Source organism: Hydra viridissima, unplaced genomic scaffold, assembly GCF_058129835.1.
Source record: "Hydra viridissima isolate aposymbiotic clone 2 unplaced genomic scaffold, HvirCarnegie_v1 scaffold_12, whole genome shotgun sequence".
Taxonomy (NCBI): domain Eukaryota; kingdom Metazoa; phylum Cnidaria; class Hydrozoa; order Anthoathecata; family Hydridae; genus Hydra; species Hydra viridissima.
The window spans coordinates 11,265,474-11,283,032 of record NW_028324311.1 but is presented as its reverse complement, the minus strand read 5'-3'; the positions used below and the strand labels follow the sequence as shown (position 1 = coordinate 11,283,032).

The following is a 17,559-nucleotide window of genomic DNA, read 5'->3' as shown; positions in this document are numbered from 1 at the left end:
ATTTTTTAAGAAAAGCCTGTTTGATACCCTTCTAAATATGTTTACATTGACTATATTTCATTGAACTGTGAAAAACTAACTTAAACTGTTATTTTTAGACTTTCTAAATTACAGTCTTAACGTCATAATTAGAAATAATTAGAAACAAATTAACAACAATATCAGAAACATAATAACAACAATATCAGAAACATAATAACAACAATATCAGAAACATAATGACAACAATATTAGAAACAAATTTTTTAGCATTTTTAATTCTTAATATCAAGTAAGGTGACGGCCATCTTGAACATTTTGGTTCCACGAACCTCGTTTTTTAAATACACAAATGTACAAGCAAGTCCGAAAAATTTAAGCGCCAAGCTGTTAAAAGTTTAAGGGGTATTACAGGGCAATTAGTTGTGCAGCTAACTACGTACTGGAACTAGATCAAGTGCGAAAATGTTTTATTTACAAGTTGTCTGTGTACTAAAACAAAGAAGGACACAACGAGGACTTATCCCATGTGACAAAGTTTTACGGGAGAGCAAAAAAACTTTCAAGTTTGCGTGTTTCCAGAATATTTGATACTGTCTAAGTTTAAATTTGAATAACATCTAACGACCAACGAAAGTTTAAAGTTATGAATAATTTCTCCGGAATGTATTACTACCTGTAACAGGAAGTTTTCTAAGGGAGATTTTTTTGGCAACAACTTGCAGTTTACGTCTTTTGTTGACCTAAATATATATATATATATATATATATATAAACATATTTTAAAAGTATGTAAATGGCGTTTGTATTTTGGAAATTTTTAAAACTACTTTTTAAATAACGGCTTAGAAATTTAATTTTCATTATCAATATTTTAAAAAAATTTTAAAAAATCAACATTAAAATCTGTTTTGAAAGTTAGCTATAATATCTTGCGCAATTATTGTGTCTAATTAGTACTTTGTTTCCCTTCCAAAAACGCGTTTAAAAAAGATTTGGAAACCCTCAAAAAAGCACTGAATCCAAGTCTGTGAATGTTCTAAGAACATTTTTACAATATTCTTTTTCTTTCACTCTGTAATTTGGTTTTGTAAAGAGTTTATTTTATGGGACAAACCCATAGATTATAAACATTTTGAAGTTTGATTTTTGTATTTGGGCTCAAACACGTCATTTTTAATCAAAAACTGGCCGTATTATTTCAGTGTCCAACAATACACCTTGTTATCATAAGATCTTTAGAGTTAAAATTAAATAAATGTTTTACAACCCAAACAAAAGAGTTAAATTTAAATGACCTGACCTGACTTTTTAAGAGTTACCATGGCCTACTATATTCCTTCTATGGTTTACTATAAACCTTTAAAGAATCAGCACCTTCTTGTTGAACTTTATTTAACAGAGATATTGATGATATAGGAACATTTTTAAGTAACACTTTGTACGCCTGCAAAGAAGTATATTTTAGAAGTAATGCATACCGAATTATCTCTGCAGAATATGGTGGCCTGCCTTGTGGCTTGTAAAGCTCACTATCTTTATTCTCATTTAAAATAAAGTTGCAATTTTCTAATGTAATGTTTCTAATATAAGAAGGAAAATTTTCTAGCACACTAATTAACAAACCAACTTGGAATGGATGTGGTGCCCCCTTGCAGTGAAAATGCACATTCAGATCTGCATCAACTGCTTTTGGTTTTAATATTGTTGGAAAGTATGTTTGTTCATTAAATACTATATTATAAAATACAACAACTTTTTCAAATTGTTTAAATTTAAACCCAGGTAGTGCCACTGCTTCATTCAAGTTGTGTAAACTAAACTTGTAAGTGTATCATTTTTCTTGAATGTATCTAACTGATCTTCTTGGAATATTCTTTTTTTAGGAGGATTTCAAGAATTCTTAGATGATTTTTTTTGCAAAAGTTCACATGAATAATTGGAAGGAACAGGTTTCATAAGCCAATTCCGAGTGCATTTATCACCTCTAGTTATATATTTATCTTCAAAATGAAGTTCACATAAAACAGAATGATTTGTTAGAATCCAATCTGAATGATTAACAAATCGTATCCAAAGTTGATTTAAGTTTTGGTCTGTTGGAAAACGAAATGTTGCAATTTGCTTGTATTTGTTGCTTAAATATCAGGATGTACATTTTAGTGCAGACATTTGTTGACCATTTTAAATATAGTTTCTTTAAATTTATAAACTCTTCAAGAAAAATAGATTTTAAAATAATACTTTAGCAATTTTTTGTGTCAAAAACATTAAAAATCGGCCTCTTAATTTCCCCCTCACAATTGTAAGATGTACGGCCATGAATGTAGTAGGCCAGACTCACCAATAAAATATAAGTTTTAAATAAAACTTGTATAAAAAAGAGCTATCATCTCATTAGCTGAAATTTTAAAAATAGTTATAGAAAAATCTCCACAATTTTTTTCACTCTCTTGGAATCTACGGAATCCTAAAACTAAATCATGTTTTACAAAGCGAAACTTTTTGATGAACCTCTCTTCTTTGATGTTCATATTAAAAGTTTGCTCCGAAAAAGCATGACTCTAAACGGGCTTAGTAACTTACACCTAACAGTTGGAAGAAATGCTTCTTTGACAAATGTCCTTTTAAGCTGTGTAAAATTTTACTGTGATTTAATTTTTGCTCATTTAAGGTTCTAAACTTTAAAGGTAATCTTTATATGACTCATTTTAAATAAATTTACTTGTAGAGGTCCAGGAAATTCATTTTCAGCTTTTCGTTTAAAAAAAAAAAATTTTCTACTTAACTTTCACATAAATCTATGTTAATGCATAACAATATGCTAAAATACTATACTTATTAATGACTATGCTTTGATACTATGCTTTTGAATGCAAATGCCTAATAGTTTCTCCATTCTAAAATAAGATTTTAATCTTATAAGGCATCATTCAGCGCCACCATTCATTAAATCTCTAGTGTGATCGGTTCAAAAGAAATTAATTTTTTTCAATCAAAACTCAATATTTCTTTAAAAAAATTGATATTTCAGTTTTAGCAAAGACCTTTGAAGGATTTTTTGAAAATTTTTATATAACCATGAGTAGCCCTCCTGTGTTCGTAGTTTTACTCAAATGCCAGATGCTTTTAATTTTAAGGTTCTGCTTATTAACCAAAAATCAATAGCGTTTAAAGAAAAGAAAACATCTGCGTTTAATTACAATGTTTACTAAAACAATTTTAGTATTTACCAAATCAATCCAAAAATTTTTAAAAAAGATATAGTAATATAAATTAGGGATTTAATTATTGTGAATAAAAATTTTTTAATTTTCTAATTAATAAGTTCCTCAGCGCGTTAATAATATGCGAAGATGACAATTATAATAAACTGAAATAATTTAACTCAGAAAAGAAAAAAAAAGGATTTAATTCAAAAGCTTCTTACGTTCCATGAGCTAATTTTTTAGCTAAATATCCAACAATAAAATAGGGTGGTCGAGTTTTACTTGGGATGGTCAAATTTGATTGGATAATTGTAATATTTTTTTACTTAAACAAATATTCTAATTAGCTTTTCATTTGTAGTATAAGATTTCAGTTACATAATTCTTACCCACTAATAAAAAGCCGCTACAAGGAATGGGACCCTCCACGTGAAGCTACGGCCATAACCTATATTTATATCAATATAAAATTTAATGAAGTATTTTAATAAAAATAATGAATGAGATTACAAATGAAGAGCCGAAAAACGAAAAAGGTATTTGATGCTAGTCTTTAAAATATTATTAAAGAACTTTGTATGAAAGTTTCTTAAAAAAATTGTAAGTGGTTGAGAAACTCGAAATAGTATATGGTTGAAGTATACGGCAACCGAATTATCAGATATACCTATTATTGCTTTTGGTATATTTGGTTTAAAAAATTATAATTTTTTGTTTATTAATTTTGTTGTTAATTTTGGTTTATTAGATTAGATACTTTTTTATTAAATTTGTTTTCTAAATTATCATTATTAGAAACGGCTATAAAGATGGACTTATCTGAAGAAAAAATAATTTCTCCGAAAGAGGAAATACTTGAAACTTTATCAAGGGATATTGATTATTTGCTTTTATCAGCTTCAAATATTAACTCTGAAATAGGTTTATCTAAAGGTTATACACCACAAAGAACTTTTAGTGCAAAAGTAGTTTTACAAAACAAAGAGATGTGGACAAAATTTTATGCCGTTGGAACGGAAATGATAATAACAAAATCAGGAAGGTAAAAAACGTTTATTGAGGTGACAGTGTAATAGCTGCATAACATCACTGTTGCAATGTTAGGAATCGTTTCTCATTGATGATAATGTTTTTGTATAAAAATTGCAAAGGTTTACTGAAGTCGTTCTTTGACATAAAACTCACCTTATAAAAAATGGTTTACACTTTTAGGCGGATGTTTCCAGTAATCAAAGTAAACATTACGGGGCTTGATCCGAAGCTAAAATACTTTCTTATCATGGACATAGTGCCAGTGGACGATAATCGATATAAATATTATAATTCTGAATGGATTATCGCTGGAAAAAGTGAAGCCCAGTTACCAAGTTGTATATACATACATCCAGACGGTTCGTTACTAGGAGCACAATGGATGTGTCAAACTACGAGTTTTCAGAAACTAAAATTGACAAACAATCATCTGGACCAATTCGGTCACGTAAGTTTGTACAAAGGTTATACAAACTTTTTCTGAGCCTATATTTGCTTGATTGCTTGAAAAAGCAATAAATTTTCCTTAAATTAAAAAAAAAAAAAGTTTCCAAAATGAATGAAGTTTAATCTTATTTTAGATTATTCTTAATTCTCTTCAAAAGTATCAACCTCGTATTCATGTTGTGCAGGCTGATGATATTACTAATGAAGCGTTGCGCAACAGTGCGTTTAGTACGCATGTGTTCAAAGAGACTGAGTTGATCGCAGTCACAGCATACCAGTGTCCAAAGGTAATTTGAAAAATTTCATTTAATTTTGCTTTAAACTTAAATTTGATAAATATTGATTCCTTTCGATAGTAAAACATTTTTTTAAACTTACAGATGACTCAGCTAAAAATTGAAAACAATCCATTTGCAAAAGGATTCCGCAGAATCACAGATAGCCACAGAATAAAAAGGTTAATTTCTTTTCAATATAAAACATTTTAATGCCGTATATGGAAATATATGGAAATGCACATGAAAAATGTGTAAACTTTAACAAAAACACTGTACTTAAAAACACTGTTGAGAGTAAATTTACAAAAAACTTTTAGATATCTTAATCCTGATGTCCAATTAAAAACGAAGCGAGCATTCGCGCCAAATATTTACTTAAGAAAGAGAGGAGCAAGCCCAAATCGGAAAATCAGTTTGGCGAAATCAGATCACACGAAATACGGTAAGTTATATTCAAATTCAGAAACAAGAATCTTAAAGATTTCTTAGTTGGCACTAAAAAGAAGTTGTTTTTTTTTGTTTTTTTTACTGCTCTCTTTAACTAAGTAAACTACTAATAAATTAAAGATCAACAAAAATTGTTAAAATAACGTTTACATGTAGAATTTCAATCAAAATGCAGCCCAACAGAATACACATGCAACGTTCGATCGTTTATAAAAAATATAAACAACTTTAGACATCAAGAAATACCAGAAGATCACGTTCATACTGATCTATCGCACATTGGCGCAGTCAAGTACAATTATACTAGTTTAAACCCTATTTCTCAAATTCAGTTTCATTCAATAACTGAATTCACCCTCCCGATTTTGTACGGTTTAGCACCGCCTCAAGTCACACCGAATGAATCAATCTATATGATGAATAATGTAGAAAATTATCAATACGGCGATTGGACCCATAATAAGGAAGTCTCAACCTTATAACTCTTATATCAGATTACTAACTCGCCTCCTTAGGTGGTTTTTTTTCATGATTATTAAGACTGTTCTCATGGTTTATTTACTGCAACCACAACCCTGAAACTAGTTTCAGGTTTGAAGAAATTATTACCATAGTCGAATGATGATTTAACTAAATGATCATTTAGTTAAGAGATCTTAAAAGATCTTAAATGGGTAATTACATTTTAATTGAATTCTAGCAGGATTCCTTCTATAGAAACAGTGAATTTTTTTTATTTTGAAAGATAAAATCTTGCAGCGTATTTTTGAATTTTTATTTTATGTCCTGCTGCTATAAAAAAGAACAAAAAAAAGAACAAAAAAACAAAAAAAAAAACAACAAACAAACAAACAATAATTAGATTAAAACAGCTAAAAATTGAAGTAGCAGTTAACAGAGTATTACTAAACGTATATGATAGTATTACAAGCCGAAGTGGAAAATAGATAACTCTTTTTAAGAAACTTAGTAACCACAAAAAGTTTGCTCTACTAATGTTAAAATACTTGCAAAGTCAAACAATAATTACCCAATAAATAAATCATATATATATATATATATATATATATATATATATATATATATATATATATATATATATATATATATATATATATATATATATATATATATATATATATATATATATATATATATATATATATATATATATATATACTGACAATAAATTAGACGTTAGGGCTCAGGGGTGAGGTATTTGCATTTTCTGATCTTTTAATCTCGTTTGTTATTTGTGTAAGATCCTGAACAAAAGTTTGAATCTGAAAACAAAGTTTAAAAGAATAATCAGACAATGTAGAGATAATTTACCGGTTGAAAAAATAAATCTTTTTATACCCTACTGAGCTGTTCAAGGGTGCTTTCAACTGGTTCGGTAACTTTTGCATTTTTATTGATTAACTGGAATAGATTATGAGAAGCCCTGGTTCAAAAAATAAAAAAATTCATCAAAGACTTTCCGGAATGAAAATTACCCATAAGGTTTTTGAAGCATTTCGAAAACCAATTAATTTTGATCATTTTTTTATTCTTTAAAAGCAAATTTATCTCCCTCACAAATATTATAATACATATATTTAAAAACGTTCATTGTAAAAAAGAAAACATATTTGCAAATAAAAGTAAGAAAATTGATTTCGGACGAGTGGCTTAAAAATCTTAATGTTCCAATTAATTCGCTGGCAAAAAAGCATTAAGTTCGATAGAAAAGTATCGTGTCATCAAATTGTGGAGTGAAAGTTCAATAGAAAAGTATCGTGTCATCAAATTGTGGAGTGAAAGTCGCTGATTGGAGAGAAAATCCAGAAACCGAGAAAGAGGACCGTCAAGTTTAAAACTTGATCAAAAGTGATTAGGGGATCGATGTAAACCCAGAGTATTTCGTTCGAGATATTAAAAAAAAACAAAATAAACAAACAAAAAAAAAAAAACTGAAAAAGTTGACAATTCAAAAAGTCAAATAGAGATATGGCTAGAGACAAGACATACAGGAAGTAGAAATTCCCTGGGAGATCCCAACAGCAATTCAGAGAAAATGTTAAAAAACGCGCTCGAAGAAAATGAATATTAAAAAACGCGCTCGAAAACTGCTGCAAGAAAAGCTTTAAGGAAATCAAAAGTGTATTCTAATGGATGATGAAACCTACTGCAAGCTGTCGACTGTTCGACGCTCACAGGCCAGAAACTTTATTCAATCCCGAAAGGAACGAAACTTTTGAAAAAAAAATTTTGGCAAAAAAATCATGGTTTGGAATGCCACCCGGTGGTGTAGTTTTAAAAAATGTCCAGAAAAATTTTGAAAACAGCAACGAAATTCAAGAACATAATACAGAATTTAAATGGCTTTTATTTAAACAAAAAGCCAACATGGTTTACAGCTTTTTAACTTGAAAATTTAACTCGAATTCGATAGATTGTTTATAAATCACTTCAAAAAGTTCTATTGCAAACAATCAATCTATTACAAGCCTACAATATGATAGAACTTTATTAGGTGTTATAATTCTTCTTTAGTTAAAAATCAGAATTCTAAATTTATTCTTCGATAATAAACGCTTTTTCCTTGTTTTCTTTGAGTTCATTTAAATGTATTTGTAATTAAGTTGACTTACTTAATCCCCTTTTTCTTGATGTGACAAAATAATTTTTCAAAATGTGTTTTATTCTAAAGCTTCAGGGTGTTAACGATTGCTGTTTACACTTTACAACAACTGATGCGCACTCAATAAATAATTCACTAAACTATAATCAAATCTATCTCAGGTTGAATCTTTTTACAATTTTCAAGATGGTTATTAGGAACCTTTTTTTTCAGCAACCAATTAGCAATCGCAAATACATCATTTAAACACAGCAAAAAGCAGATTGTATTTCTATTAAAACAAAAAGAAAGCCTTCGGAAAATTAGAAAAATTTAACGACAAAGAGTAACGAGCTATTAAAACATTTTATCTGCTGTAAGAGAAAAAACCTAATCGAATCTTTTATTTTTTTAAAGAGGTATTAGATGGGTGAAAAAATGATTACCGACAGCCATCTTTTTGATACGAATCTCGAGTAAATGAAAGACTCATGTTAAGTAATATTTAGTAAAAAGCTTTGTTTAAATGGAGTGGGCACTTTAAAAAAGAAATATTGTAATATCTTAAGATGAAAGCTCGTGTGAAGGATAACTACTAAATACTTTAAATAACTACACTTACATTTTAATTCTTCCCAGCAACAAGGTTTTTTTAGCAGCTGTATTTTGGATATGTGTCCATTCTGATTCCCTGCAAACAACAAGTAACCAATTCTGTTAGACAGACATAAATGTGTGTTATATACATTTTGTGACATCTGTATTTTGCTTTTTCCCTTACTTTAAACATATCCTCCATGGTAATCTTTTTACATACAGATTTTTTAGATGCATAAGTGTAATTGTTTCTTGTTTTTATGTGTTTTTAACATAAAAAAACAATGGAACGCAAATAATTTGTGTTATAACGAGCCAAATATTCTATTTACACTTTTTACATTAACAAACTAAAACTTTAACTTAAATATAACTACATTTAAAACTGACCATTTCAAGGCGTTACTTTGCTCTTTTTCCAGTTCTGTTTGCAGCTGGGCAAGCTAGATCAAAGTAAATAAAAGATCAAGATAGATAAAATATTGATTAGCAAAAAATCAACTTTTTTTAAAAAAAAGTCTGATCTTCCTGAGATTAAAAGTTTTGTCAATTGATAACATAAACTTACTGACATAATAATTTTATTTATTAAAGGAGTAGTTTAACTTAGAACTATTTAACCTACCTGGTTGTTACAATGAAGTATTTAAGCTACCTGGTTGTTATAATGGAGTATTTAACCTACCTGGTTATTGTAATAAAGTATTTCATTATTTTTCTCCTAAAATAAAAACCAGAAAAAATGAAAATAGAACTCATTGAAACCTTGAAACAAAATTTTGAAACAGTTTGAAATCTTTATCAAATGAAATACTTAATGACGTTCTGTTTTTTTTTTTTTTTTGCATTTTATTGATCTCTAGAGATTTTATGCTATTGCTAATAAAAACATTGCTAATAGCATGGAAAAATACCTACAATCAGTAAAAAAAAACCGTTTTTTTTTTCAGTTAAAATAATTAAAAGAAACCCAACAAAATATCAAATATTTAATTCAAATGCTTTTTTTGCATCACAGTTGTCATTGTGATTAAAACAGTAATTGTACATTACAATTGGTAACTGTTGATCTATTTCAAAGAAAAGAATTTAACAAATAAAAAAAAACAACAACAACAGCAAAAGAACAAAATAAAAAAAGAACTCTTTTGGGTTAATATTTTTGTAAGATTTCTTTAAAGAACTTTTGAAAGAAATTTTACAAATATTTTACAAGTCCCTGAAAACTTTGAGTACTTACATTAAATTGATCTACATAATTATCTTTGATCTACATAATTATTTTTGACCTACATAATTATCCTTGATCTACATGATTATCCTAGTAAGAAAACCTATACCTGATGGAAAAATGTTTATACAAACTATAGTAATAAAGGTGAAATAATAAACAGAGTGAAACATATGATGATAATAAAGTATAAACATGAACTTGAAAAAGATAAACAACACTTCAATAACTCTACAACACTTAAATAATTCTACAACACTGAACTACCTCTACAAATTTGCTGAGCTTAGATTTTTCATACTCAATTGCATCTTGATGTCTGTTTTCTCTTGCTAGCAACTCCTGTTGAGGAAAAATTGAAATAGGCGAGGAAACAGGAAAAAAAGGAAAAAAAAACAACAACAAAAAAAAACAGAATGGTGAGATTATTTACATAAATTAACATACTTAAGCCCTAATTAAAATAACTTAGCAAAGGAAAATGTACATTATGAGTGCTGATTAGTGTGTCATAGCGGGCTGTAATTTCACGAAGTTCTTGAAACTATAAAGTGGAAATAAAAAAATACAGCTAGATAAAATTTATAAAAGATAACTTTATAGAGATTAAAGGGAACTACTTTATAAGATACTGCTAAAATAGAAAAAAAACAAAAATCACAAAAAATTTATAACATTTAAAACACAAACTTCTTCAGAAATTTCTAATGCTTTATCAAGATATTTTTGGCAAGTGGAATATTTTTCTGCTTTTTTTTGTATTTTATCCCGAATTTTTATCAATTGTTGCATCTCATCTGTAAGCCTAGAAAATAATTAGCAAACCATCCCTCAAACTGAACATCTATTTTCCTTAATTTGATTAGGAAAACAAAATTTTCTACAAATAATCTAAAACCTACACCTAAAAAAAAGAGCCGGATTAAAATAAACATTTACTTAAAAGAAATTGACATTTCTGAAAACTATATCAACTCTAGCATTTCTATGAAGTAAGTTTGCTTTAATTTAGATTCACTATGGACTAAATAAAATAGATTTGTTTTTTATTAAAAATGCAAAAAATTTTTATTTAGTATTTAGAAAAAGGTATTTTATTTAGTTACATGGCCAGATAAATAAGCAATCACCAGGTACCTGATTATTAATCTTGTTTTGGGGCTTAATAAAGTTGAAACATGGTCACAGATAAATTTGTTTAAAAAAATTGGATTATTATATACTTTTCAATTTCCCTTTCTTTCCCTCTTTTTGCTTCTCTTTCATCAGACATTTTTTTCATTGCTCGTGCTCGTTTTGAATCATTTTCCTAAGAAAGTTTTAAGTATCAAAATCAACAAATGCTTTAAAATTTTAACATAAAGGAAATTTTATAACAACATGCTTAATTGCCTTAAGAAACTTGTCAAATTTAAGAAGAGATTCTTTGAGTTGGTACTTTTTTCTCTCAAGCTGCTCTTTCCGTTGCTGCACACTTTCCATCTGCAATTGAAATTCCTAAAATATGGTAAAGAACTAAATGTAACTGACTCACTATAAATAATTTAATCCAATAAAATTATATTCAACAAACTTTCTTATGCAGTTCTTTTCTTTACATAAATTTTGATAATAAAAATATGAAATTTTACAGCAACTAAGATAGTAAACATTATAATTAAATGAATATTAAATGGGAAAACTATGTGGATTCTGTTTAAATCTATTTTTCCATCAAAGCCAATACAAGATAAATACATATTCTCAACGTTGATTTAATTCAAACTAAGATTAATAAAGACTTTGGAGCACCAAAAACAGTATGTTTTGTTTGAGATCTTGTGCTTAAACAAGATTTGCTTTTGTCTTTGATTCTTTTGATGTTTCTCAAAATATTACTGTGAAGATGGCATTGTGTTGAATTTTAAAAGTTATTAGTTGATTCTTTTGTGGCTTTAATACAATAATATAATTGTGAAATACAATAATATAATTGTGAAATAATTACTAAAATTTAATCATAATTTCAGTCACTACTTGGCAACGATATATTTTTATGATAAGTCTTATTTGTAATTACCACTTTGAAAACCTTTGAAGCACCATAAAATATTTTAAATCTTAAAATTAATTTAAATAGGTGAATAAAAAAATAATTCAAACTTCTTTTTGTGTGCTTAAGGCTTGCTCCATCTCCAACATTTCTCTTCGTTTTTCAAGGAGACGCGTAGCAGGTGTTAAGTGTTTATCAGCTCTATCAGGCATACTTCTAAAAGTAAGTGGACAAGAAGATTCATCATGCTGGTAGCAATCTTAGATATTGCCTCAACATTAGGATGGAATTCATTACCAGCTCTAATAAATCCAGATTGTTGCTTAGAGCATTAAATGTATTTGGACAAAAGTTAAAAGTTTCAAAATATTGCAGAGAATAATGATAAATGGTTTTGTGTTTCTAATCACAAAAAGTTATGCTAAAGTGATTTGCATTTTTATGTTTTGACCTGGGATTGATTCCATCATCATTTATAAATCCCATAATCACATATTTCAGAATTACAGGAATTTTCACCATAATGGTCAAATTTTCTGCAATTCAGACAAAATAAAAGTGCTGCTACTATCAAATATTTTAATAACCCTGTAAATTGGACCAAAGTATTCAATAACAGCTTTTGCATTGTTGCAGTGATTAGACATAAACATAAATGTGATGAATCTTCAACCTTCAGATAGAATGGCCATTTTGATAGAAAAAAACTTTTTTTTATTCACCAAATTAGAAACAAGTTTTTAACTCATGGGCCTCTAATGTTTAATTTGTCTCAACTCAACATCTCTGTATGTTGAGTTGAGACAAATTAAACATTAGAGGCCCATGAGTTAAGAAAAATTTTTATTGAACTTTGTGAAACAAAACAAAAAAATTTTTTTTTTGATTGCATGTTTAAATTCTTTTACAAATTACAAACCAACCAAAAATGTAAGAATTTTTTGGAAATTTAGTTTATTCTCTTGAAAGCTCATTTGTATTTCTTGCCCTTGTTCTTGTTGCAGTAGAACAAAGTTCAATTTATGAAAGCATAATCAAGAGTTTCTACAAACTTTGCAACACACTTAAATAATTGAAAAAAGTTGTTAAATACTTTAAGATTAAAAACTTAAGAATTAATAAAGTTGTGCAACTATTAAGTTTAGCAATAACATTTATAGCGCAAGAAAGAAGAGTCAACAAAGTTAAGATGTGGCTCAAGTCTCTGAAATGCTTTTCCTTGCAACACAAACTCTTAATGAGAAGGAAATCTTGTTTACAAAATGTCAGCTTTAAAAAGTCTATGAGAATGTCATACCTTTAAAAATGTATAATCTTCTGAATTAATTGAACACATCAATTGATGACAAATTTGTTGATAAAATTATTTTTTCAAAATTTTGAGCAATTTTTTAAAAATCTTGTTATTGTTATATACTCGAAGAACACCAGATTCAAATGCAAAAATCTTGTTTCTCATTTAAAGAATATAGAATGAATGTGAAAAATTTTGTATCTAATTTTATATTTAAAAAATCCTTTCTTTTGAGTTGAAAAAACAATTCCAATATATTGCAGTATATCTATAAGCATTAAATATAATAATTGAAATATAATTTAAAATCTATAATTTAAAAGCTAAAAAAAGTTTATTTTGAGGTAAATCTAAATAAGTTACCACAAAAAATGTGTGCATCATTCAAATGATCAATTATCAATTATGTTAGGATAGCTTGATTGAACATAAAATCTTATTTGAAATGAAAAAATCTTATTTGAAATGAAAAAATCTTTTCTTTTATTCTGGAACATTCCAAAACACTGATCCTTAGATTGATCCATAAAAGAAGTTACATCCAACAGGTAGTGTTGGTGAGAAGTTCAAAGCAGATGATTGTGCCTAATATTTTATGATGTGACTCAACATCCATCAAAAGTCATCAAAGGTCATCAACTTCTTGACAATATTTCTTTTTTTGGATAGAAACTGTCCCTGCAACTGCCTCAAGTTCATCTAGGTGTGAAACTCCAGCTACCAGCCTAAATCCATCATTCTGACTAATATAAGAATAGTTTCTTTAAGTTGTTTATTGTAAAATAGAAATTTTCAGCAAACTAAAAAGTTGGATTTATATGATGACTGAATACATTTCGATTCACAAGATAGTATTTACATAGTTTTGATGTAAAAAAGCTGGAATTCAGAAGTTGCAAGGGACATAGTTAAACTGGCTAATAAACTGGTTTAATAACACTTATATTTCTCCTCTTCTTGCTGGATTTGTTAAAATCCTTATGAAGTTTAACAAGATCCTGTGCTAAAAACCTTACTATGATCTACAACTAATCTTTTATTGTCAGTTTTAGGAAAACCTCGATCAATGAGAGCTACTATAGCAGTTGCAGCTATTGCATGAGCAGATACACTATACCTATAAAGAGAAGCTTGTTTTATTTTAAAAATCACAAAAAACCATGTAACAATTAGTAAGTAGAAAAAATATCTAACTTTATACTGCTTGTAGTTGCAGCTTCATATTCAAAAAAAGGTTTTTTACATGCTTCTACCTTCTTTCTGTTTCAGGCTGTAATGGTTCCACCACCTCCAAAGGTATTACTTTGACATTCTTTTGTATTTATTTTTTTATTATTGTTACTGCCTGATTTTTTCAGATTTTTTTTCTTGTTTTTGAATTAGCTTGTTGAGATATTTTTCTCAATATTCTTTTGCATAACTTTCAGACTGCAACTCTATCATATAATTTAAAGCTTTTCTTTCCAACTATATCTCTTTAACAACAATAAAACCATAATATTTAGTAAACTTAAATCTTTTCTGCATTTGCACTTGTAGAGAACGTCTTCAGAAATTTTTTTTGAGCAATTAAAAGCTTCACATTTTATAATAGGGCATTTACAAACTAGAATTTCAAAACGCTTATTAATTGTCATAAACTTTGAGATTTATCTAGTTATAGTTTGTATTGGATGCTACAACTTCATCCCACAATGCTACTAACTTGTTGAAATTGGTTTTACCAGTAATTACTTTTGCAATTAAATTAGCTTTTAAATTATCTTTGACTGTCTTTTGCTGGACAATTTCTTCTTTTAATGGCATTACAATTCCCTCTTAATAGAAATTGATATTGTATCAAATTCCTTTCTGTAGGCATCTCAGATACTAAAAATATTTCCCTAAACCAAAGTAAACACTCATCTGTTAATAAGATTACTGTTTAATCTTGGATGCTTAAAAAAATAATTTTTAACACAAAATTACTAACAATAGTTTTGATTTTAAAGTAATAAAACAAGATACTAATTGAGATTTCATGCATAAAATGCATAAATGCATGTATAAAATTTCTATTTCTAGAGCATTAGTTTATAACAAAGGTAATTTTCTGCCACAAAAATGTTGGTACAGGTGTATTCAAATTTAAACAATTTATTTTTAAAGATTACAATATTAAACTTAAGTTTCTTATTGCAATTCAAAATACTGATCAATTTTAAAATTCCTATTGAACATGGTACATAAACAAAAATCTATAACAGGTGTAAACTTGCTATCCTTTTTAAAGTAACCACTTTATAAACCATAAATGTTAATTTGAAAAATTATATTTCTGATAAGTAATTCAATTTTGGTTAAAGCAGTCAGCATACATACAATGCCAAACTGCAACCCTCAAAAGAAAAAATTATTTATTTTGATAAAGCAAATCACCAGAGTAAAAATTAAGCCAATTTGTAAAACAAAATTAGATTAGCATTCTCAAAAAAATTTAGCAACTTTTAATTTCCTTCTCCCCTTGTTTTAGGAATAAAAAAAATTAAAAAAAAAGTCTTGACACACTCTTATGCTCAACAACTTTGACTTCATGTTCTTTAACATTAAAAAACACCATTAAACAACACTGTTAAACAACCATTTATAGCAACTTTTAACCTAGATAATTATATGAATTTGTAATTATCAAAATCAATAGGTATTAGTTACATATAGGAATTTTCCATGACAAATATAGATTTGAAATAATATACAAGAAAAGCAAAGTTTTTATAAAAGGATATAAAAAAAAGTATAGCAACCTCTTTATCATACCAAAATTACAAAGCAGTGGTATAAGTGTAGATGCTTTAACTTTGATGGAATATATTTATGTAATATCTGTATAAGTCTACAAACATACCTGCATAGACACACCTTAAGAATATATATATATATATATATATATATATATATATATATATATATATATATATATATATATATATATATATATATATATATATATATATATATATATATATATATTAAGTTCTGTTAAAACTGATATCTAGTTACTCATTGCAAAAGTGTCTTATTGCAAAGTCATTTATATAGTTTTAATAAAAATTATTTTTGCAAATATGAAAAGAACTAATTACATTTAACATACTGATGACATATTTACCATATGATTTGAAATTTGTTTTGTTGCTTTTTTATTTGAGTAATTATAACTTAACTTTTACATTTTAATTTAATAACCTGTATCTATAAAGTAAATTTACTATAGCATAATAAAAAAGTTAACTATTTATAAGAATTAGGATCAGAAAAATTAAACATTAATTTCATCTTTACTTATTTTGATTTAATTACAGACATGGTAAAACAATGGAACTGAAATTGCACATGCTGATTTGACACCATCAATTTACTCTTTATTTTAAGTCAATTACAAGTTGAGCAATCAAACTGATATATTGCATGACAAAATATAAAAAAACTTAAATAAGTATTAGGTTTTGAGTATCGCAACTTAAATTCATGGCTTGTGACCCAAACAGGTAGAGCAAAAGTCATACTACTTAGATGTATTTTTTAACATCAATTTTAATTATGGAAGAATTTTAGTTATACCTTTCTATGCTTAGCTTGGGAAAATCATGTCACAACAGCTATTTCCAGCTAGTTGAGATGTTTTCAAATGTAAAGCTCATGGCTCAATAAATTTTTAATAAACATATTATATACATATATAATTGAAATAATTATTATGAAAGTATAAAAGTAATTAGCTATATTTAGATTTTTTTAAAACATATACTTAGATCTTTTACATTTAAGTTTTTTTTTTTGCTTTATTTACCTAAGTTTACTAAAGTAAGCTTATAGCTGTGTAATAATTAAATAACTGAAATAAAATTCTCACATCAGAAGTCTTTCTTCGAAGCTAGCTTTGAAGTATTCTTCCCATTTGCCAGTCATTTTCACTTTTTATTTAATAAGTATTAAAATTAGCTATCTAGCACGTATTTAAATCCTCTAAACCAAAAGTAACAAATATTTAAATCATTTCATGATCTTTTTTACGTGGAAGAACTTGTTTTACTGGTCTCATATAAAGTTTTTTTTGTAAGATTTCATCGGTCAGAAATAGTAAAAATAAACTTTTTGATTTGTTAGTTCTGTTGCCAATGTTGGTCTAAAAATGGATATAAAAAGCCAAAACTTTTAATACATAACAAAACAGATACATTAGAAAATCTGATCATGTTTATTAACGCGTACTTAAAATATTTCAAACGATACCGCTTGCGGCTAGCTAATCAAATTTAAGAAAATTAATTAACCCAATCAAATTTAAGAAAATTAATAAACACGAGATCAAATAGAAATAGGCAATAATTTATGAAATACTAAAATAAATCTTTAATCCTAAAGTTTCAAA

General features: G+C 27.3%; 2 protein-coding genes across 3 annotated transcripts; one reads left to right on the top strand and one right to left on the bottom strand.

The window, feature by feature from the left end:
• The first annotated feature begins 3,578 nt into the window (after positions 1–3,578).
• Positions 3,579–5,902, top strand: LOC149881272 (T-box transcription factor TBX5-like). The gene is made up of 7 exons (XM_090068775.1): positions 3,579–3,724; positions 3,984–4,230; positions 4,401–4,668; positions 4,802–4,954; positions 5,048–5,124; positions 5,263–5,387; positions 5,549–5,902. The coding sequence occupies exons 1-7, from the start codon at positions 3,685–3,687 to the stop codon at positions 5,872–5,874; spliced, it is 1,236 nt and encodes a 411-aa protein (XP_089924901.1). The 5' UTR covers positions 3,579–3,684; the 3' UTR covers positions 5,875–5,902.
• A 659-nt stretch (positions 5,903–6,561) lies between these two features.
• Positions 6,562–17,390, bottom strand: LOC145194402 (coiled-coil domain-containing protein 42 homolog). 2 transcript variants are annotated; one of them, XM_090069479.1, is made up of 12 exons: positions 17,041–17,390; positions 11,965–12,070; positions 11,215–11,319; positions 11,046–11,131; positions 10,513–10,627; positions 10,310–10,366; positions 10,090–10,164; positions 9,277–9,312; positions 8,982–9,034; positions 8,617–8,685; positions 6,752–6,836; positions 6,562–6,675 (listed from the first exon to the last, which is right to left on the bottom strand). In XM_090069479.1, the coding sequence occupies exons 1-12, from the start codon at positions 17,094–17,096 to the stop codon at positions 6,583–6,585; spliced, it is 936 nt and encodes a 311-aa protein (XP_089925605.1). In that variant the 5' UTR covers positions 17,097–17,390; the 3' UTR covers positions 6,562–6,582. The 2 variants fall into 2 exon arrangements, with proteins under 2 accessions (XP_089925605.1, XP_089925606.1); XM_090069480.1 differs by having other exon boundaries at positions 11,261–11,319; positions 17,041–17,155.
• Between the last annotated feature and the right edge of the window lie 169 nt (positions 17,391–17,559).